Raw genomic sequence first — 24848 nt, forward strand, 5'->3', positions numbered from 1 at the left:
TCTTGTATAACATATGTACATATTAAAAAATTAAGTTATTACATATATATATATATATATATATATTGAAATTAATAAAGAACAATTATGTGCTTACACTTATTCATATCTATAATTAAATCCCTAATAAGGTTACTATGAAAAGATTATTTCCAATAAAGTCGCCATGTTGACCTTACTATGCCGTTTCCCAATAAAATAAAGACACGTAATACGTATACACATATGTATCTGTAGGGCAGAATGGAATAAAATACATTGTTCCATTTTGCCCTACAGTTATTGTGCCGTACCGTTCTCTTCCAACTAGACCTAAATACCGCGTCTTCAATCATTTCCGTTTACTGAACCCGTTATATCCCCTTTCTGTGGGACCTTATACAAATCCTTTTTATTCTTAAGGGATACATGCCTGTATATAAGTAATATGATACGTGGTCTTATAAACCTTACCAAATATAGTCATTACCAGCAGCATAAGATACCATGGCCGTCCGGGCTTGGCCAATATTATGAGGTTTCATTTCTAATTTTCCTCCTCTTGCACCGGGTCTTCAGTGATTTTTTCTCATAATCCATGAGGATGAATAACATGATAAATCGATTAGTGATATATCTGATGATGATGATCTATTTTAGCTATTGAACAATTTTTTTTTAAGGATGGAGATGGAATCGTATCCCCGCCTGCGCTATCGGTATACGCTGGCGGGGCACCAGTGAAGGGTGACAGGTGAGGATGAACGCAGGTCAGTTGGCCCATAGTGACCAATTGAACAAGAATTAACCAATATGGTTTCCAGGGGGAACCGCGTGGAGGTCGACCTTACAGGAGGATGTGTTGCCAGCAATGAGGTTGTGAAATCTCATTACTAACAATCCCTTTCCCCCCGCTATTGAACTATTTTGACTCTTCCTAATATGCTAAATTCTAAATTTAAAAGAAAGTGATGAAACGGTGTAATAGTTAAAATTGGTCTGTAAAAGGATTTAATGTTTATGAATAAAAGGGGTTAATCTGTATCCACATAAACCTCACATCTGATATTTCAAATTATTATAATAATTATTAATTTATATTATTAAAGATGATTGACACTCGCTTCGTGCTTCGGAATCATGTAATACCGTCGTCCGGTAAATCACGTTAGATGCCTTTACTTATATTTGTAATGAAAGCGGCCTGGAAACTTGACACCAATGCAAGCTTCATTTCTCCGGAGATTTTGATTTACAAGAAAAATTTACTTCAATCATAAAAAAATAGTATGAAATATTTAAGAATACATTTGTATAATTCTCGTTAAAATATGTATATATAAATATATATATATATATATATATATAGCATACGAATACTCGTATATAATTATTCGTTAACACAAAATTATAGATCAAAATATTTTACCTAAAATTCCAAAATGTTTATGATAAATTCATGATACTCTAAATTAAGATTGAGATGTCCCTTGATTTGTCCCTCCATTAGCGTTAATAAATTGGCTCGCTAGCTTGGTAGAAATATTCCTTGAACGTTACGACCAAGGCTATATTTTTAAATTGGAATGTAATTCTCTATCAACGCCGCAACCTTCCGTATATTCTACCTACCATAATAATGACCTCATATAGTCTGTCAGTCTATCTTCTACTCCCCAAAACATGTAGACGCATGTGTAGTAACACCGTCAATTCAATTAATAGTTAACTCAAAAAAAAAAATTTATGTGATAAGTTCGCCATTTGTATTTATTCTTTCCTTAAAATTTGGTATCAAAATTTGTATGTAAAAAAATAAACAAATCTATCAGTACCTACAGTTTACCACTTAAAAAATAACAAACCTCGGAATTACAAATATTTTAAAGTATTTAACTGTGAAATAATTCAGTATCACGTTCAGAGATTTTTCATTCTAAACTTTGACTATATAATACTTACGAGTATAAGAATTCTGCTTGTAAACAAAAACACAAAATAATGATAATAAAACCAAGTAGCTTATTTTTACTGCTTTATCGTGAACGGAGAACCATTGGGCCACTAATGAGGAGTAAAGTCCCCGATATTCATTTTCATGGCTGCATTTTACTTTGCCGCTATTTTGTTATGAAAAAAAAAGTAGTAGAATTTATATCAGCTCTACGAATTGATTGAAATATCTACTTAATAAGAATATTCCAGACAAATTATCATACTGAAGACTAGGCAGCATGGTTTCCGACCTTAGCCTGTTCCATAATGGAACAAGCGTACTTAAAAAAATTATTAAGAATGTCAGTAAATATATATTTTTTTCTTCTTACTGAAATTTTTGTTAACCCTTAAAAGACTATTATTTATTATGTAGGAAATAAACTTGTTATTTAATTAATACATATACAAAAACATCTTTTAATCTTTATTTTTTATCCTAATTATATTGTGCTTACAGAAGGTTACCTCAAAAAAAAAACTTACAAAAACCCAACAGTTAAGCTTTTTAAAACTATTAATATTCTGAATATTTTATATATCTAAAATAATTATTAAGTATTTAAAAACCTATTATTTAATCAAGTTTACTTGTGTTTAAAACAAAATAATGTATAGCTATGCAAAATAAATAACATTTGAACAATAACAATGTCATTCATAATCCTATTTCATAACTGTTATTAAATAACTAAATCTAAGTTCGGGAGCTCAATCCAAAATCGAATTTATCTGACCGACAGCAGTTTGGATATTTTTTTTTTATATTAGAACAAAATTAGCCAGGATAATTCCAGTCCAGTTTTCAAATTAATATGGAAAGCTCTATTTTTTTTTCCTAATTGTTCAACCTGTGTATATTTTAATAAGAATGCTAATTGCTGCTAATGATTTTGATTCTATTCAGTATCAAAATGCTATTAAGATATAAAACAAAACAAACGATACACCATTAAGTCTATTCTGAATGCCTAACTACCTGCCATTATGATATTGAATAACTGCCTACGATAGCGCAATGCGAAAACTTTTCAGTTTCAAGTATTCGTCTACATTTCACTTTAATTTAAAATCGCTTCTCACCTAGCCTTTCCGAGAGGAGTCGGTACCTACGTAATTAAACTGAAGATATTTCTTTCCCCTCTCCCCTGACCCAGATCGTTCTTCTAACTGTTTGTTTGAAAATTAAGGAGTAATGTGCTAAATTATGCTTTCGCCTTTTTTTGCTCTTTGAATTTTGGTGGTGATCAATTAACGCCGCAAAGGTTTATAATGGCGAATTCAATTCATCACGCCCCTCTCGTCTGTTCGCACTTGTAAATGGCTAATTAAATTTGAACTTGCTATCAAGAACGTAACAGCAAGATTTATGTTAATGCTCCTAACGACGCTTGCATGTGTTATTATAATTGTTGCTACAAATGAGTAATAAACTTATACAGACGCGACTGTATACCTTTTTCAATTCAAATACTCGTTTAGTCAATGCGTTTGACGACTTTATGTAGCGATATAATAAACTGCCTCACCTTTCATGAGTTCCGAGTTCGATACCCGTATGTTGGTATCTATTTAAGAATAATTTATTTAAACATTTTTGTCTGTTTTATCAATTATCTAGTACCCATAGTATAATCTGTAAATTAGAGTCGAGCAACTTATTTATTACAAACTAAGTTGACCATTTTGTTTTGTTTAAAAATTCATGAATTCATTTAACTTCAAATAAATACGAGGACGAAGTTACAGACACACCTAGTCCTCAATAAAGGAGGGAAAGGATTTTTATGCAACTTAGAATGGCAAACAAGCCGACGGCCTACTTAAAGGAAAGTGGTAACCGTAGCCTATAGACATGAACAGTACCATGGCCATAACAGTACTCTGTTTAACCCTATAATACCCTCCATGACATACGTTGCCATCCCTGTTCAAAGTGAAACACAGCCAAGCAAACACAACTGCTTCACAGCATAAACACGAATAGATTATTATAAAATTAATACCTGATTGGGATTATCGGCTCCATTGTTTTATAGCAGATTAGAGCAAATTGACCTTCACGCTATTCCCCTGGCGCACTAAATGTAGATCATGCTTAATTTTCAATCGACTTCAAAAAGAAGGAGGTTCTCAATTCGATTGTATTTTTTTTGTTTGTTACCTCATAACTCCATTAGTTTTGTATGAACCAATTTGGAACATTCTTTTTATCTGAATGGATATATAGATTAGTCCTTATTACCTACACGAGTACCTCAAGGAAGTATAATTAATCGCCTGCACACAAACTAGAATCTTAATTAGTTCTTGTAAAGCTTACAACCATGAGGCACTCACCAAGAGTGGTGCCAGAAAACAAAACTGTCGCATAATCTGCTTGTTGTTAGCAAAATGAGAAGTTCGCGAACTCATTAAATGTTGTAACTTGCCCGTAAGCCTCGAGGCGCGGTCGCGTACATTACATCCCTTTGTATAACGTAGAAGAGACACTTTATTTGACATACGACCATAGTACGTACGCGTTATGAATTCCTGATATAGCTACACCAACTACGTTATGAGGTTCGTATTCATATTTGCTATGGGGTAGCTGCTATACAAGTTTAGCTGCATTAGGTACTACGTAATATCTAATATACCAAGTCTTAGATTATATAGATAGAGTTTCTTCATACAAATGATTCGAGACAAACTGGTCAGCTTTTTCATACAACTTTGCATAATAAATAGTAATTCTTATAACTTCTATATTTATTTTGTTTTATTATTTCTGCACCTTTTTAATGCGTAAAAACTTATTTTATTTATTAAATAAGTAATTGAATATAGATACGTCAAGATAAATTGTGTGCGTAAGTAGCTACAATAAACACGGATAAAAAAACGAGTCAGTTAATTTGACAATAAGCTGATAAAAAGTTGACCCGTTTTTGAGACTCGATGCTCTATCTATATAATCTAAGACGTAGTATATTCTAAAATCACAAATCGAAACTTTGCACTAGTAATATATACTTACATGTATATCTATCACGCCTGTCTCCCATTACTACTACCAACTATGTATTATTATATCAGCCATTACTGTCCACTACTGGAGATAAGTCTCCCCCATAAGGAGTGTTGCCAATAGTTGCCACGATAGAGAATCGCAGTTAGACTTTGGTGATGATATGTTGATGAGATTGTACAAGAGACGCTGTTGCCCATCTTTCGACTATTAAATTTCCTTAGTCGCCTCTTACGACACCCATGGGGCAGTTACCCGCCAGCTTTATTGGTTTACATAGCAGGGTACCAATGAGGGATTATGGTATGTGAGAATGAAGTCAATTGGCTCATCATGACAAATTCACCAGGAATTAACCAGTTTTCCAGAAAAGTTGTTAAAGTATGGAGTAGCTACCATTATATTGATAAGTACATACTATTTTAATCTTTGTATAGTTTTTTTAATGGATGATAATTAAATGGAATGGGGAAGGCTTATGTCCAGCAGTGGATGAATACTGGCTGAAATGATGATGATGAATAGAATGGTAACCCTGCCTGTGCTAATGGTATACACTGGCGGGGCACTAATGAGGGATGATCGGTGAGAACGAAAAGGCAGGTCAGTTAGTTCATCATGATGAATACACGTGGAATTCAGCATAATCTTTGTATACTATGAGCAATGCTGATATTTTAAGCCTGGTCTTAATTAATTAATCAATAATCATTAAAATTGAAAATTGACAGTTTAATTCAAAATAAAAATTTTCATCTTAATAAATATGTTATAATGTAGAAAAAAAAAATTTTTCATAATAAAAATCTTTTAAAAATTCTTTCGCCTACAAAAAATCTACATTAATAGCGAGTAATATGGGTTGTATTTTATTTAAAAAAAAGCATGCGATCTCAAAGCCAGGGAGGGTGGTCGCTAATAATAAATAAAAATAGACATATATTAAAAATGTTTTATTCAAATCAGGCAACGCTGCATCACTTAAAATCTAATCTTTTTTTACAGTAATTTCAAATACAGAATACAGTTTATGGAATGTAGATAATTATTTTTAAAACGATACATTATGAAGTCAACTACAAAAAAGTATTGGCGTGTAATGTTCACACATAAAAAAACATCAAACAATCTCACGTGTAATTCTATGTTGCCAATATCTAAATTATTTTAAGAGTAGCAGACTTCATAGCGAATCGTAACAGTTTAAAGTAAAAAAAATCACACTGAGTCTAAAAGCATAACAAGTCATGTTTATAAAAAAAAAACCTTATGAGATAAATAAAAAGTTGAATTTCACACTAACTTATTTACACATCTTAAGTTTTGCGTTATTTCGAAAAACAATTTTATAGGTACATAAATCGTTTCCCTACTTTATGTCAACTGAAAACAACAAATTAAACACTTTCTTTTAATCATTTTGAAACTTTTTTTTAATACTCTTTGAGGATGCAAGTGGATTAAATTCTTATATTAACTATTTATTTTATTGCAGTAATATTTATTTTTTTTCGTTGATTCACATACGACTCACCAATCACATTTAATTCCAAAATACCATAAAAACTCTTTTAGATAATTACAGAATTCTATAAGATTAATTAATTCTCATGCGCTGAACTAAATGATCATATTTTGGGGCTTCCGTTTTAGTAACATAATGAAGGGAAACTAATATTAAAATAATACACACGGGCGATTATAAATGTCTCATTGTAATAAATTTAACGTCTCATTCAATTTCTCGATAGTACATAGCGTGCGACAGTAAATATGCAAATAATGTGGAAATTATCTTTTAACTTGTGTTTATTTTTTAACTACATATAGATAATAGATTTTATTTTAAATAGATCCGAATATTCCGTGGTAATGGTAAAAAGCAAATTAGGTTGCAATATTGCTCAAAACATGCTTCTAAGAATTATCGCAAAGCTGATCGTATCGAATATAAAAATAATATATATCGTAACACAGCGCCATCTGGCCCGAAAGTAAGCAGAGCCTGTACTGAAAATGTGAATTAACTATCAACTGAGATGCATGCTCGGCCTAGTTCGGTGGCTAGTAGATTTAACTAAATGTAATTTCGTTTGACAGTTATTATTATTATTATTCCGATATGAATTTCGGGAAATTTAATTCTCATTTACATTATATAAGGGACTTCTGCGCAATAATTTCAGCATAGGCTTATTTAAGATGGGGGAGTCGGGTAAGCCGTGCCCATCTCAGAATTGTCCGGGACCGAACTCAGGACTAGGAGTGGAAGATTCAACTATGTATAAAGGTACATACTAGCTTTTTCGAAGTCAGGTCCTCCCTGGAAAATAATTTTAAATATACCAATAAATTTCAACTGGATAAGTCAAATTTCCATTTACATAATAACTTAATCTCGCGGTTTGATCCTCACGAAACAGGAAGGAGTCCTACGTGTTATGATATGGTCTATGTATGTAGGAAACATTAAAATCCTTCCAGCGTCAATCGTTTAAATACGATTCAGTAACAAAGTACCAACATCTGAATATGTTTACAAACTCTTATATAATCCAACAACATGATATAGTTGTAACATGTTTTATAATTTACAGTTGCAGTATTTTATATAATTTATTATAGGGTTTTATAAAAGAAACATAATTTGTCGAACGGCCCGTGGTCAAATGGTGGCACTAAATGTTATGAATCTTTTTTAATGGATGCCCATAAGCGTCCAATTTATGTCACAATAAATAGGAGTATTATCCACACGCAACGACACGAATTTCGGGCGGTCGTCACCTTCACATATCCCTTTATAGTGTACTGAACAAAGAGTTTCAACGTATACTGGTATACGATTTATGAGGTTTTATTTTCAAATTCAAAAATATATCTTTATAATTTAGTTGTCCTACTTCCAATGATTAACAAAGTGAAGATTTAAAGTTATGTATATATTCATACAAGATTTTTCGTTATGGGTCTAAATAATTTTTTTTAAATATAAATTTTGGAATTTGTGTGACTACAAATCATTAACACAAAATTTAAAATTACGAGACATACAAAGTTAAAGAAAAATAAATCAGTAATATATTGCCAAAGAAAGAAATTTAATAATTTTTAGGTATATGTTCTACCTAAACCATATATTTTGTATGTAACATACGTAAGCATGCAACATACAAAATGTAATCCTAAACAGCTTGATGACTTTTAGTAAAAGAGTTGTTTTGAATTTATCTTAATTATGGAAATGCTATGGGCTACATGACGCCATGATGACAATATAAACTGTAACTTGATCATGTCTTTACATGGGAGATATTTTAAAAAGAAATCCGTATTGAGTAGCCAAAAGTATGATATTTAGAAATTTTGTCTGTCTGTATGTTTGTTACAGTATTACTTAAAAACTATTGCACCAAACATTACTTAAAAACTATTGCACCAAATTGGATGCAATATTCATAGTTGTATTTCTGAAGGCTTAACTTAAAATCTGGTATATGTGTTATTTTGAATGTTTTTTCGCCATCTAGAAGTGATCCATATCATTGAGTTTCCGTCTACTGAAATCCATGCGTATGAAGCAGTGAGCAAGAAGCTAGTATTATTTTAAAAATATCTGCCCGAGGTTAACATTATGGTCATTACAATGAGAAATTATGTCACCTATATATAACGTCATTTGCAAACTAAGATCGATGTTTGTTGCGGTTTATGCTCTGAAGTAGACGACGAGCCCACCACTCCTCAAGATTGAATGGTCTGAAGTTAGCAAGATTCCGGGTCCCCATGGGATCTTGATAGTATCTCGCCTCTTCTGTGTTTATATCTTGTCTCACCTGGTAATGAATAGAGATATACTTTATAAGTAATATGTATTAATAATACAGTGGGCAATCATAAGCGTTCATGTTTATTTCAAACTCAACACAGATCAATTGACTTATCGAACACAGATTAATATTAATTATAGATACAATTATTAAGTGCCCCATATACTACACCTTTCCCTTATGTAAAGTATGTATGTTAAGTAGTGTAGTCTTTACAACTACATTAATTTTCATTTTGGAAATTTGTAAAGCCATAGACGAACAACAACTTGTAACTAATAAACTCCAAGTATCTAATTACTCTACATCGGTGTTTCCCAACGTGGAGCCCACACCCCACAGGGGGCCAATTTGATAGTTTGGCAATAAAAAATGGATTTTAACCCTCTTGCTCTGTGCCATTTAAATTTTTAAAAGATTTAACAAAAAAAAAATAAACTAAAAAAATGCTGAAATATTTATTAGATATAATTTCGTTAGACATTACCAAAATACCAACTGGGCAATTAGAGTCGTCAAGTAAACTTTGTTGGGAAAAATTATGTATGGGAGAATAAAAATTTTAGAAATGTTCAAGTGGGGTATGGCACAAAAAAGGTTGGGAAACACTGCTCTACATACTAACACCCAATGATATCAGCCCATTCCTCAGTTAGTGGGGTATGATATCTTCATCTGACAAATTATCTTCTAACTTCATTACTTTAGGCAGGTGGTTTGATTTTGTGCAGTTAGTCAACATATCTGCCATGGATCATGCCATTACCTCACCACCATAGAGGAATGGTGCTTCTTTAACAACCACTACTCCATGTTGCCATTTGTCATATTATATATTCGTCATAAATCATGATCGTCAACTATAAATATTTTGTTTCCTTACACTCTTGCCACCTTTTACTCCTTCGTCTCGTCACTAATTACATCTGTAGACAGTGAAGAAGTTGCAGTTCTAAATTTCCTGCTGTTCCATCTCTCAGCGGGTGTCTTGCCTGCCATAGTGCTTGGTACATTACACATATGAAAGAAGACAGACTATACACCAATCATAGACCAAGCTATATGAATATTTTTTTTTCATTTTGTCTTTTATAATCTATATAGTATGCTCCATTTGACCAATTGTGGATGGATAGTAAGGGACTCCTATTATATGTTTAATGTGATTCTGCTTTAATTCTTGAAATTTTACAAGTACATGGGTTACCTGTACTACTAGTACAAGCAATTCATGATCAGCAAAGACTTTCTCTATGGTCATAACTACTGCACTACTTGCCATATTCGGCAGTATTTCAATGCTAGGCTATTCACTGTATGAGTCAACTATTACCAAACACGATTTGGTATTAACGGTAATGACTTCTATTGGCTCATCCCTCTGGGCTCATACATCCAGGACGACAACATGATTATCCAAAAGAACATGCTGATTCCCTTGTAACTTATTTTCTTGTATACATTTATAGTTTGGCGCACATTCCACTACCTTAATATCGTTTAATTTCTCAAGCTTTATTTTAATTAGTTCTCTTTAAAAGGTTTCATTTCACACCCCAAATATAATTTATTCTATTATACATTTGTCAAAATCACTGAATCAACAATGAGAGCTGTAGTCTTGTAACATCACAGCTAAATTCATGATGGATTCACCTGGTTTTTGTTTTCGCATGTAGAATTTTTCCATTTTCAATGTATAGTTTTTAAGTACACTTACTAACGAAAAGGGAAAGTTGTTTAAAAATAAATAAAAACAAATACAGGAAGGGGAGTTGAAATGAAAAATTTGTCAAGCAATGCAATAATATTTTCTGAGGATTTTGAAATGGCAATATCAAAATTATTAATGTATGTATCTTCTTTACTCTATTGTGACATAAACAATGCTTGTTCTTGTTCTCTGTAATTTTCCCATTTATCCCTGTATGGGTCGAATTTATGCCAGCCATGTGATATTTAATATGTCACACACAGCCATTTCACGGTTTATTCATCCCCCATATTATATATTATTAAAACAGTGAAAAATTATAAGTATTCATGTTTAAACCCCTGATGATATTTGATCTGTGATGAGGGGCATCACAGATTAATTGACTTATCAAATACAGATTAACATTTTTTATACATAGATACAATTATTAAGGTCCCCATACACTACAATAAGTATTCTTTTTATTACTTAGTGCTTTAAATTAACTTACAACCAATTTAATAGAAAGTGATATCTGTAACCTATGAATCCATAAAGAACCACAGACATTACAGAATACACTGTGATGACTGTGGTATAAGAGATGTTATGCATTCATTTTCCTGTAATTTCATGTCTGTTTGTATTAGTCTGGATGTTTGTTCTCTATGTATCTTTTAAACTGACTTTAGAAAAAGAAGTTTCTCAATTCTGTAATATTTTTTGTTTATTACTTCATAACTCTATCATATGTCAAAAAAGTACTTAAAGTATATACAACAAATATACCAGCACTATTAGTTTGGATCTAGGTAGACTGTATAATATATTAAAGAGCATTAATATAAGAGAGCATATTAGATGGATTCTATTTACCTTACTCCAAGATTCATATATATAATTAATGAGATCTTCATGCTGATTGTTGTGCTGTGAATTGGCCTGTGATGTCTGGGCTGGTGGACTTAGTCGTGCACTGTTGTGTCCATTTCCATTGTGGCCGTTATCTCTATGGCCATTTCCGTTATGCCCATTTCCATTATGACGTTTATTCCCACTCATATGTGGTAGTGATCTTGATCCACTGTTCAAGTAACTTGATCTGTAATTATTGCATAAAAAGGAGGTAAGTATTATAAAATTTAAAATAGATTTTGTAATAACATACATAAAAATGTGGTAATACATGTGTTGTTATTTAGGGACTGAGCATTCTTTTTTTATAATGAATGGAAATGGAATGTCTATATCTATTCTAACATTAGTATGAAACTCCCATTTTCATACTAATGTTAGAATACCAGTGGAAGAAGAAATTATAAGAATGAAGGCTGGTCTTCTGGCTCATAATTTCAAATTCCAGAGGAAGTAATCATCATGGTTTCTAATAGCAAACTCCTGAGTATTGGACATCAAACCTCTCCACTGCAATGACTAGAGCATTTTTAACCAAATAGACCAATACTAATAATAATAACCAAATATTAAAATTCATTAATAAGCCTAAAGAAAAAAGGAGCAAGTTCTCACTGCAATAGTACCAATTTGCTATAAAACTTGCATTTTATGATGGCAATAATTTTGCTGTAGTGAAGTCTATCCTATACCCAGGTATACTGTCACCATATATAATTTCATCAAAATATGTTTTGGTATAATGCATATCGGTGTTATAAGTATTTCCTACAGCTGCAGCCAATAAAACTTAGAATGTTATATACCTATAAGTTTTCTAAATAGTATAAACAATTATACATTCTATATTATATATCCTTTTCTCAGAGGATTTCAGTTGGAAAGAATCTCTTTGACACATTTAAATTATTTATGGAGAGAGAAGGTTTGATTTTGTTCCACACTAATATCCACAAATACATATCTGTATAACAAAAGCAGACTCATTCTGAATGCAAATGAGGTGGACGTTATCCTTTCATAATTATAAAGCAGAATATATTTAAAAATATATTTTTTGTGGTTTTCCATTACTATAAATATGGAAGTATTAGTTTAATGAGCCGACAATCATGAGTCAACAATAAAATAAGCATCATTCAGAGTAAATTATATTGATAACGTACTTTAATACCGTGTTACTCGTTACTGAAATTTTAAATGTATCAGATGCATAGCATCACAAAGCATTGTTACGCAGGCTGTGTCAACATACAATATATTTCCGATTGTTTATGATAAAAATGTATCGATAGCATTGTTACATATATACACATATAGTTAAACATAACGGGAATTACAGGGATATGTGCACGCAAAAAGAAAACTGAATTATCTAAAATATTTTAGAATCAAACACGTTTTCATATATCATTATTATTCCACATCACACTAGTCCGTAAACTAATGCGCGAAAGTAATTGTAATAAGAGAAAGGAAATGCTGATGCACCTACCTCATATTGTTTCGGTCCATATTTCAAAACACAATTCAGTTCTCTATTAATATTCCTATCCTTATTTAAAGTCCCTACGTACAAATAAAGTAAAGTAAACTTAGCTTAATACATTTGTAATAAACGAACTTTAAAAAAAACTGTAAATAATAATACTTGATTTTAAAGATAAACACAGAAAGAGGACGCCATACAACAACACGACACAGCAAATGTCATTCTGTAATCTCTGTCAATAATCATCAGCTAATCATTCGCCACCATTGCACTTCCGTACATAACTTCTGTGACGTGATTGGTTCTACAAACACTACATTTTAAGTTTTAGCCAATAATACTAAAGAGTGTTGATTACGTCAATGTCACCACATTAAATATCATTGGCTACTTGATATTCTACAACTTGCTGTAGAACATTTTTATTACCGATAGCTATATCCTTTTTAGTTGATGGCCATAAAACAAAAATGCAACTATTCTCAAACACAGACATATTCTTAACACTATATAATTTTAATATCTAATGTACAGATAAACATTATATAATATATGGTTTACATGAATCGAAGTAAGTACTTTTTATAATTGTAAATATTAACCTTTTGTTGTACAAAAATAAATTAAATTCTTTTTAGAATTATTAACCTTTAACCGTGTATCGACATCTATAGGCATAATCCTAAATCTATGCCTATAGTCTAAGAACAAGAAATTACATGGAATGATTTCTCATTTCTATTTTCCTATTTTATTTTAATAAAAACTGTAAATTATATGGTTGTCTTCTTTCTTCTTATGCAAATATAATTAGTAAAAAGAGGACGAAAGATACACCATCAGTTGCTATTTTTGTCAATTCATAGCAGGCTAGTGTATTTTTTTTTAATGGGTATAAATGGCTTGGTAACCCCGCCTGCGCTATTGGTATACACTGGCGGAGTACCAGTGAGAGGTGATAGGTAAGGATGAAAAGGCAGGTCAGTTAGCCTATTATAACAAATTCAACAATACATTAGTTATGATAGTTATAGTGATAGTCAGGGGGAACCGTGTGGAGGTCGACCTGATAGGATACATTCATAGCAACGGGGACTAACCTCCTCATTACTAACAATCCCTTCCCCCTAGGCTAGTGTATAAAAAATTAAGAACAAGCAATTACATAGAAAGTGTGATAAATTAAAAACTGTAAATTGCCCCCTTTCTTCTTATGCAAATATAATTAGTAAAAAGAAGACGCAAGATACACCATCAGATACTATTGTTGTCAATTCATAGCAGTTTAGCGTACAGAAAACTGTTATAAGGCCGTATAAGTCTACCAAATTCAGATACAACCTACTTGCATACTAATTGACATATCAAACATTTTCTATGTTATATATATAACACACTACTAACTTCATTATATGAGTTTTATAATCCATCTATTTTATTCTAAAATTTAAACAGTCATTCAATTTATTTTGTCACTCAATTATTACGTCAATCAATTCATAAATTTTTTTAGATTTTTTTTTAAAGCCTGCATCACTATGAGCAGAAAACTTTTAAAAAGATTTGTGTAACCTCTACATTTAATCTGAAAATTATACACATCAAAGTTTTTGATTTTTTTTTATAAATCTTATTGATATTTCGAACTGAAGCATACTGTAAATAACTTTTTAAATATCTAAGTTATATAATTATACAACACTTAAATATTAATTTCATTTATTATGTTGATACTTTTTAATGGTTGCATACATTCACTTTCCAGTTTCGTCAAAATATAAACAGTGTCGACTATTACGATTAAGTACTCTAATTTTGATTGTATTTGCAAAACTATTTGTATTTAATCTTTTCTAATTCTCTTAAATAATATTCTTATACAAACAGAACAGTAATGAGATAAACCTATTTTTGTACTTGTAGAATAATAATATATGCTACAAAAGATGTCTGATAAATTAGGATTTGAAGAATTGAGAGCGAAATACAAGGTGAGCAGTGTGCACTAACAAGCCGATTCGGAAAACTTCATTATTTGGTTTTCTATTCATTCTCTTCTGTCTGTTTTTAGGATGTGCTCTCCAAAGCCTTTGCTACAAATAATATAGATTTACTTGACTCGTTTTCTAAGAATACGAATGAGACTGATAGAAAAGCGGCCATGGATCAAGCCTACAGGGATAAATTACTGGAATTGCTGATAGAAGACCCTGATACTCTTGAATCTTATGTTTGTTTCTGCATAGAGTCATGTAGACGGCAAATGGTAACTCCCACAATGCCAGTTGTTCTTCTTGGAGACATATTTGATGCACTTACACTGAACAAATGTGAAAAAATGTTTACATACGTCGAAAATGGTGTAAATATTTGGAAGGAGGAACTGTTTTTTATTGCATGCAAGAACAACTTGCTTCGAATGTGCAATGACCTTTTGAGACGTTTATCGAGATCACAAAACACTGTATTCTGTGGACGGATCCTACTGTTCTTGGCAAAATTCTTTCCATTTTCTGAGAGATCTGGCCTGAATATTGTTTCGGAATTCAATCTTGAGAATATAACAGAATTTGGCGGAGATAGTTCCAGCACACTTAAGGACTCTTTAGATGAGGAAATGGTGATTGATGATGAAAAAAATAAATTAACAATTGATTATAATTTATACTGTAGATTTTGGAGTCTCCAAGATTTTTTCAGGAACCCAAATTCGTGTTACAACAAAATACAATGGAAGACATTTGTTGCAGTAAGTAATTTATATCTTTCACTCCTTAATATTACTTAAATAAATTTATGGGATACCTTTGGTATTTATTCAGTTCTCTGTAAATATCATGGACAGGAGAGAGTGTTTTTATTTATTAAGGATCAGCAGATTACCTTTGTCTATGTACTTTGTACTTTGCCTATGTAACCAATGTTCACAGATTGGGATAAAATGTAGCAGTATAAGATATACAGGCACTATACAGGATTAAAAAGACATATTTTTAATCCTATATAATGCCTTTATACCAAATTTCATAGATATTTGTTAAGCAGCTAAGATGCTAAGAGGAAAGAAACAAACTTTTATGTATATACTTAATATTAATATGTTAAGAGTTTTTCAGTAAATACACTGAAATATAAATATTTTTTGCTTTTATTAACGATTTATGGGATAACAACATAAATAAATTACACTAATTTTTGAAAACCTATAATGTTTTTATACCACTGAAGTACCAAACAGTCATATGATGTTAAGCAGAGGCCCACTGATGTTAAGGCCCACCTGATGTTAAGCAGATTCATAGCATTGTCGATCCTGAGGAAATCTTTTTACCCTTTTTATAAGAACCCGATTATGTATTTAAAACTTCTCATCTTTTTATTTATAAGTTTCACTAACATTACATTAACATTTACCAGATGGATATTTTGTACAAAAGTTGTTTGCTTGGGTACCTCTGTCCCATTCGTGTTTCTACTATGAATCAGTTGTTTTTGCATGGCTATGTTTCGGTTTGAAGGGTGGGATATCATGGGATGGGATAGGGGGGTTATCATGGGCGAAGCAGTATACTCTGTTATGTCCATGGCATCGCTCATGTCTATAGGCGATGGTTACCACTTTCAATCAGGTGGGTCGTCAGCTTATTTGCTAATCTAAGTTGCAAAAAAAACTTTATTTATCATTAACATACTGCCATAGATTTTATTTGGTGTTAAATTTTCAGCATTCAGGCAGTGTGCTATCAGCATTTTCATCATACAAGTTAGAAGCTGTTGAACTGCAGAAATCTAAGATGAATAGATTGAAGGCTGTGACCTCAGATATTGAAATGGATGAGTCAAGCAAGGAACAACACTATTTTGCTAAATTCCTCACTAATCAGAAGCTACTAGAACTCCAGTTATCTGATTCCAACTTCAGAAGATGTGTACTAATACAGTTTCTTATACTGTTCCAATATTTGACATCAACTGTTAAGTTTAAAATGTAGATATCTATTTTTTTTTTATTATGTATATTTTATCTTAATATGCCATCTAGAATTGATTATTTCATTGTTTTTTTTTTTTTTTCTGAAGTCCATGCATATGAAGTAGCAGGCAAAAAGCTAGTTCTAAATAAAAAGCTCATTCTCGTAACAATTATCAAATTTTAATCAAATTTAAAAATTTAAGGATAATAAAATTACAAATATCTTAAGGTCTTAACAAATTTTTATGGTAACAATATTAGACAAAAATAAGAATGTTATAAATTATTTCAGGATTAAAAATCACTTCTCCTAGTTAGCATATATTTTTAATAAAATTTCTCATGTGCAAGTCTCACCCTACACCAGTTTATTAGAAAATTCTGTTGAAAGTGGCTAATTAATATAATTACCACCAAAAAGTGTATTCCCATCCTCATGATATAATAAAAAAAATTGTATAACAACTGTAAACTTTACTTTTATTTATAGGGAATCTCAAGAATTAAAACAAGATCAAATGGAATGGGTTAAAGAGACAACTTCTTTGATATACCGCTTACTAGGGGAGACCCCACCAAATGGAAAGCAATTTGCTGAATGTGTCAAGTACATACTTAAAAGGGAGGAACATTGGAATAGCTGGAAAAATGATGGCTGCCCAGGTATATTATACTATCATTATAAAACAACAACTTCTTCCTTGTGATATATAGAGAGATGAAAAGAGATATTACTAGAACAAAAAATGTAGTTGATGATAGTTTATTTGCTTCATTCAAATTGTATAAGTGTTCAAGCTCAGTTAGGCCCATTTTATTTATCATAACTGATTGATCTTCTCATATATAACAGGTACCTACTTGTTTTTTTGGTCCTTCGAGCCGGATTTGCATTAACGAGGATATATTATTATACCATATTCTATAGAAATGGTTTATAAATGTGCTGTTTGTATATTTGAAAACAAGTATTTTAAATTATAACTAAGAATTCCAAATGCAACCATGTGCCCACTACTCACCAGCATGAATGTAATGTATAAATTAATATAATGCTTAAATTTTAGAATTTCAGAAGCCAAAACCACCACCTCAGGTTGATTCAACAGATGAAGTAAAAAAATCGAGAAAACGTAGGAGACCAGTGGGTGACATAATAAGAGAATATGAAAGCCAAAATAAATATTACATGGGCAAGTATGTATCTAAGTAGAACTAGTGACGCTTATTACAAATGCTATGTCATTATCGGTGACAGTTCAGGCAGACCATGTTTGACTATGGTTATTGCCATATTTAAGATTAACTTCCAATGGAAAGGGGCGGGTTTCTCTTATTGAGAAGGCCTCTGTTTAGTAATGGATACTTAATGATGATAAAAGCTCAATTTATGTATTTATAACATATTATGTAGCACCGTAAATTTGGACTTCAAATACGGCTGACTGTGGTCTGGGGATCCCAAAATTGAACACTAACATAAATATCTGAATCTTCTAATTCATTTTGGATCATTCAAAAACTATTCCAGCTTGCTTCATATTTCGGAGGGCAATACAATTATCATCAAAATTATTTCAGAATTTTACAACACCAGAAATCATTTATCCTCAAATCAGTAGTAATAGTAGATAGCATTATCGAAAATATAAAAATCATGGGTCTGGTGTAGTTGATTTCTTTTAAAGACAATAATAATATAAAATCTGTAGCCTTGGCCTTGTCCATACTTTCTTACTTATAATGACTTGTTCCAAATTTCATCGAATGTTTAACAATGATAATATATTGTTTTTCTTTATTTTTCAGCAATGAACTGACAAAGCTATGGAATTTATGTCCAGACAATCTAACCGCGTGTCGTACTAAAGAGAGAGATTTTATGCCTTCTTTAGGTGGGTTTTGAAATTGTAAATATTTTAACTGGAAAACAAGTTTTGTTTACATAAAAATAATGTTAAAATAACAACAATGAAGTAACATACACAGTACTAGTCTTTTCTATGGGGCTGTTAAACACCATTACTAATAATCCTCCCCCCCCCCCCCCTCATTTTAATGTTGTCAGAATCGTACATGTTGGGCGAACATGGTGGAAGTGGCAGCAGTAAAACCAAGCGAACGGCGGACGGAGGGTGGGGCTGGCGGGCATTGCGGCTTCTGGCACGGCGAAGTCCTCATTTCTTTGTCCATACCAATAACCCTATTGGCCGCCTGCCGGACTACCTCGATGACATGGTCAGTTATATAAATATAAGAATATAACAGTATTACATAATACTTGTATCGTTCAGTGCCGTTGGTACAGATTGTTTTTTTTTTTTTCGAAAATTTTGATAATATACATAATTAACATACTGTATGATTTTTACTAATGTAACCCATTCGTGTTTCAATCGTGAAGCAGTTGTGTTTGCATGGCTCTGTTTCGGTTTGAATTGTGGGATATAGCGTGAATTTACTGGGTACAGAGGAATAACATCTGAGTCCTCAGGAATGGCAACGCATGAGGGGTATCATGGGCGAAACAGTATACTCTGTTATGTCCATGGTACTGCTCATGTCTATAGGCGACGGTTACCACTTTCCATCAGGTGGGCCGTCAGCTTGTTTGCCATTCTATGTTGTATAAAAAAAATAAAATAAAAAAAAAAAACTGTGAAAGTGTGTTTATTACTTGATAGTGCTTTAACGACTTAACTAATGTAATAAATGGAAAATCATTTAGGCTATTAATAAGTTACGAGCAAATATATATATATATATATATATATATATATATATATATATATATAATGAACGCATGGACTTAATGCGATAAATGTTATATGTACATTGTGTTCAGGTTGAGCGCGTAACACGCGAGGTGGCTGCAAACGCAGCAGCCAACAACACAAACGGAGAGTCTTCTGGTGGCAGCATCGATAAGACTCTGAAACAGGTAATGTTGCATCGTCATCATCATCTTCATCTCAGCTATTATTCGTCCACAGATGAACATAGGCCTCCCCCATAGACTACCATAGAGAACGGTCCTGAGCCACCTGCTTCCAGCTTACTAAGTTACTATTTACTAATAGTAGTTATAATTATTTCAACCATTTTGTTTAAACTCGTATAAAGAAATGTGTTCGATATTTAATTGATTATTTGCATGAATTTTCAGTATTCTTTCTGATTTTTTTTAAAGTACTTAATTTTAACATCTTAATAATAAAAGAAAACATTTTAATGATTCTTTAGAATTATTAACACGACGATCAATGCTTTTTATTTTTATATTTTTAAAATTAAATTCTCATGCCTATATAAATATTGATTTCAGTTTGTTGATTCCTGAAATATCGTAATGTATAATTTTTTTTACTACTCAAATATACAGAACATTAAAAAATCTTGCAAATAAATTATTATTATTATACCATAGAGGTCACTGTTGTGCACTGCCTATTGATGCCTGTGATGCAACAGTGTTACAGAGTATCACGTACGTGTTAGCGCCTCATAATGCAAGGTATTCTAATTTGAGGATCAGGTGATTGGTGTTTAGCATTTATTATTTCCTCTATCTATATTGTCCTTCCTATATTCATTCAACACGCAAAAGCACAGATAAAATAGTTATGCTAAAACTTGGTCTCGATGGTGTAGAAACTAGATGATACATGCATACATGCTATAGTATAACGAGCACACGATTGCGCTGACTCGAACTATGTAAAAAAGTTCATACATGGTTAAAGATTGTGTCCCATAAAATATAAACGATTTCAAATACGACAAATCGAGTTATTTTGATTTAAAAACTAAACTATTAAACCGATTTCAATAAAATTTCTATGGGACCAAACTGGGAATACATCCTTTCAGATAAAAAACAATTTTTCAAATAGGTAAAAAATTTAAGAAGTTATGAGGTAATAAACAAAAAAAAATACAACCGAGAACCTTCTTCTTCTTGCAGTCGGTTGAAAATGTACGAAAATAACTTTGTTCGTCCCAAATGGGTCTTAATGGGACCCGGATTAATTTACTTTGTGAATAGTGTTGCACCATTACCTAGGATTTATTGGGAAATTAAACACAAAGTTTTGGATTCGTAACTTTACGTAAATTCTCGAGAAGGATGAAGAAATTATTGTTAAAATGTTTTTACGATAATTCAAAGAATTTACTATAGGTACTATTTGTTAAACCTGAAATTTGTTTTGAACATTTTAAATATGTAAGACATCATTACAGGAACCCGCCGACGAAGAGGCTGAGGAGCAGATTGAGACGGACATTATAAAGGACGGTGATACCAATGATATTGAACAGGTGAATAGAAAAAGTTTTATTTTTTATTTATTTAGAATTTCTTTTTTAGTTGTACCATGTTATCGGATAGAACGTCTAAATGTGTCATTATCATATCAGCCATAATTGCCACAAGTCTCCCCCTATAGGAGAGGCCGGGGGGGGGGGGGGGCTGTCGTAAGTTTCCTCGGCTGGCAAGTGCCCTGCTGCCAGTAAATGTGTCATAATTACCTTAAAAGTTTCTGTATGAATAACTTTATTTTTAGACTAACTGTGTAAACAAGCATCTATAGAACTGTTGTGTAATGGAATAATCAATCATTTATTTGTGTATATATATGGTATATGTATCTTTGTATTTAATTATGTAATTAAAGACCTAAATTTTATATCTTTATTTTTTTAATATATAAATGTGTTATACAAAAAATTTTGTTTGGATCACTATGATCACGACTCTGGAACGCGCTTCCTGATGCCATAAAGAGACTACCGACTAAACCGTCTTTCAAAAAAAGCGTTCACGCTCACTTTTTATCTTTATCCGAGCAGTAAGTGCTTTATATTATTCCCAAATTCGTGTATAATATAGTATATATCATATATGTGTAAGTATATTTGTTATTCATATATATTTATTCGTTCATATATGTAATTTTAGTATGTATGTATATCAATAATTAGTAGTACCGCATTCGAGTATTCTGACACTTCCCTATGGTTGACTGGGAGAGAATGCTTTTAGCATTAAGTCCGCCATGTACACATATTTGTACAATATATGTATATAAATAAATAAATGAATAAATAAATAAATAAATATGTTCTCCCGTTATTGGGCATACATTACCTACAAATAATGAAAGGTTTCGTATTTATAATATTAGTATAGAATTGTAGATGAAAGATTTGTTTATATTTATCATCATCAGAATCATATCAGGCCTTTAACTTTTCACTGCTCACTCACATAAGCCTCCCCCTTAGGAGGTTTTTCCAGTGTTTACCACGCTTGGCAGGCGGATTGACAATAGCAGTTAGGCTTTAGAGATGTTTTAAAAGGAATGCTGCTGCTCATACTTCGCCCTTCCTTAGTCGTCTCTTACGACATCCACGGGAAAGGAAGGGGTAGCCTATTCTATGCCAGGCCACACAGCCAATTATCTACAGGTCTATATTATTTATGTCTATTAATTTACTCAATTTATTTCTATTTATTTACTAAATTTATAACGACATCTATTGATATCGATGACCTATTCAATAAACTTAACAACTTTTTTCCAATCATAAAAAAACCAGATTTTTAGGATCACATTTGTGGTGTCTGGGCCCAATCAGTATACACTTTACGGCCTAAAAACCTAATCCAGAACACATATTTTTAATGTCCATCTTTTCTCACAATTTTGCTCTATTTTCTGGCACAAATCCAAAATACAACAATTGCAACACAAAGTCAAACATGGTGGTACATCAAAGTCATTTTAATTGACTGGTTAGTTGGGGCTTATGACATATGAAGACCGTTAAATAACTGTCAAAAGCGTCCGATTTCCTAATTCTGTTTCTTTCTTTAAAAATTCATAATTGTGCCATGAAGAATTTATTAAAATTAGACTCTAATATATTATTTTATAAATTTTTTTACATCACAAGAAATTACGGCAAACAAATTTGTTTCATTGTTGAGCTTTATTTTAACTTATTACTATTTTTAAAGTGACGTATCACGTAACAAATAATGGAAAAAAATGTTGTACCATTAAGTTTGAAGTAATCAGTAATTTTGAAAAAAAAAATGTTCATGATTATATATACTATAGAGGTAGTCAGAAGCAAGTACCAATCATCGTCATATCAGCCGTGGACAGTCCACTGCTGTATGTTCAGCATGCCCCATAAGATGTTTTTGCTAGTACTAGCCATGCGAGTTGGCAACCGCAATTAGGCTTTTGATAATGTTTTAAGAGAGATGCTGCTGTCCATCCTTCGTCCTTCATCCTGCCCAACCATCAAATTCCCTTAGTCGGTAAAGAAAAGTTGGCTCATTTTATGCCACGACCACACTAACTAACTTGTATATTAATTTATTTTATTATCTTACTTCTTATTAATATAAGAAAATTGTGGCTAGGTGTTTGTTCCGACATCACGCAAAAACTACTGCACCAAATTGGATGTATATTTTACATTTGTATTCCTAAAGGTGTAACATATTATAGTTTAAAATCTGGTGTTTGTTTTATCTTGATGCGTCATCTAGGAGTGATCAATTTAATTGATTTCTTCTAAAATCCGCGCATACGAGGTAGCTGAGGTACGAGGTACAAGGTACCAGAGGGAGACTTTGTACAAAAGTCGATTGCATGGGTACCTCTGTCCCATTCGTGTTTCAACCGTGAAGCAGTTGTGTTTGCATAGCTGTGTTTCGGTTTGAAGGGTGGGATATGGCGTGAGTTTACAGGGTACAGAGGAATAACACTTGAGTCCTCAGGAATAGCAACGCATGGGGGGTATCATGGGCGAAACAGTATACTCTGTTATGTTCATGGTACTGCTCATATCTATAGGCGACGGTTACCACTTTCCATCAGATGGACCGTCAGCTTGTTTGCCATTCTAAGTTGTATAAAAAAAAAAAAGCTGACAAAAAGCTAATCTATAATATCTTTTAAAAACGTTTCAACGACGAATCGATGTCGACGGATAGCTTTGACCCAAACGTGTTTTTTCCACTAAGTGCTTGCATCTTTATCGTCATCGACATCATCATTTCAGCTATTATCCGTCCACTGCTGAACATAGGTCTCCACCATAGACTACCATCAAGACCGGTCCGTTGCGTGCCTACATTTTTATTTAAATATTGGGTAAATTAAAATGAAATTGTGATTTATGGAGGCATAACAATAGTTAAACTTCGGAAAGGACAACGCATGAAGGGTAATATACCGTCACAGCACATTATGATGCGCTTGGTGCTGTTCATGTCTATAGGCGACGGTTACCACTTACCATCAATGGGTCCGTTAGCTTATTTGCCATTACAAATTACATTTTATTTTCTTTACACTAGGTGCCAGATTCCACGCACGCGGGCGAAGACGACTACGAGAAAAGCGGTCGTTCGCGTGTCACTATGATCACGCCAGCTCAGCTGGAGGCGGTGTCATCCAAACTGAGTGATTGGAAGAAACTTGCCGTGAAATTAGGATACAAGCCTGATGAGATCCAGTATTTCGAAACTGAAAACGCCACGGACGCATCCAGAGCTAAGAATATGCTTCAACTGTGGTTTGACGATGACGAAGATGCATCAGTCGAGAATCTCCTGTACATCATGGAGGGTCTAAAATTGGTAGAAGCGTGTGAGGCACTGAGAAATATAAAATGACGATTACTAAAACGTAGTTGTAAGAAGAAACAAGTAAAGTTTAATTTGTAACGACTTGTTTTATTTATTTTTTGTGGTTTTTTGAAAAAATAAAGGGATACAAGGGATTAACATAGAGTGTTACTTCCATATATAGGTTTGTAGATTTTTTTTTTATTGAATTATGATGGAATAATGCAATAAAAAAATCTACAAACCTAACTAACTCGCTAACGATTAAACACTGGCGGAGTAGAACTGGAGCGAAACACTGAGCGAT

At 32.3% G+C, this 24848-nt stretch overlaps 2 protein-coding genes across 2 annotated transcripts; one reads left to right on the plus strand and one right to left on the minus strand.

Annotated features, from left to right (window-relative positions):
- Window positions 1-5925: 5925 nt before the first annotated feature.
- LOC113521191 (serum response factor homolog B) lies at window positions 5926-13149 on the minus strand. The gene is made up of 3 exons (XM_026906650.3): window positions 12924-13149; window positions 11390-11615; window positions 5926-8823 (listed from the first exon to the last, which is right to left on the minus strand). Exons 1-3 carry the CDS (start codon window positions 12941-12943, stop codon window positions 8674-8676), a joined length of 396 nt encoding a protein of 131 aa, XP_026762451.2. The 5' UTR covers window positions 12944-13149; the 3' UTR covers window positions 5926-8673.
- A 1554-nt stretch (window positions 13150-14703) lies between these two features.
- Window positions 14704-24640, plus strand: LOC113521189 (THO complex subunit 1). Its single transcript, XM_026906648.3, has 10 exons — window positions 14704-14911; window positions 14992-15669; window positions 16646-16908; window positions 17384-17556; window positions 17961-18090; window positions 18703-18788; window positions 18962-19131; window positions 19739-19834; window positions 21136-21213; window positions 24272-24640. The coding sequence occupies exons 1-10, from the start codon at window positions 14855-14857 to the stop codon at window positions 24587-24589; spliced, it is 2049 nt and encodes a 682-aa protein (XP_026762449.2). The 5' UTR covers window positions 14704-14854; the 3' UTR covers window positions 24590-24640.
- The last annotated feature ends 208 nt before the right edge of the window (window positions 24641-24848 follow it).

This window comes from Galleria mellonella, unplaced genomic scaffold (genome assembly GCF_026898425.1).
Source record: "Galleria mellonella isolate WM207_F2 unplaced genomic scaffold, CSIRO_AGI_GalMel_v1 utg19, whole genome shotgun sequence".
Lineage (NCBI taxonomy): Eukaryota > Metazoa > Arthropoda > Insecta > Lepidoptera > Pyralidae > Galleria > Galleria mellonella.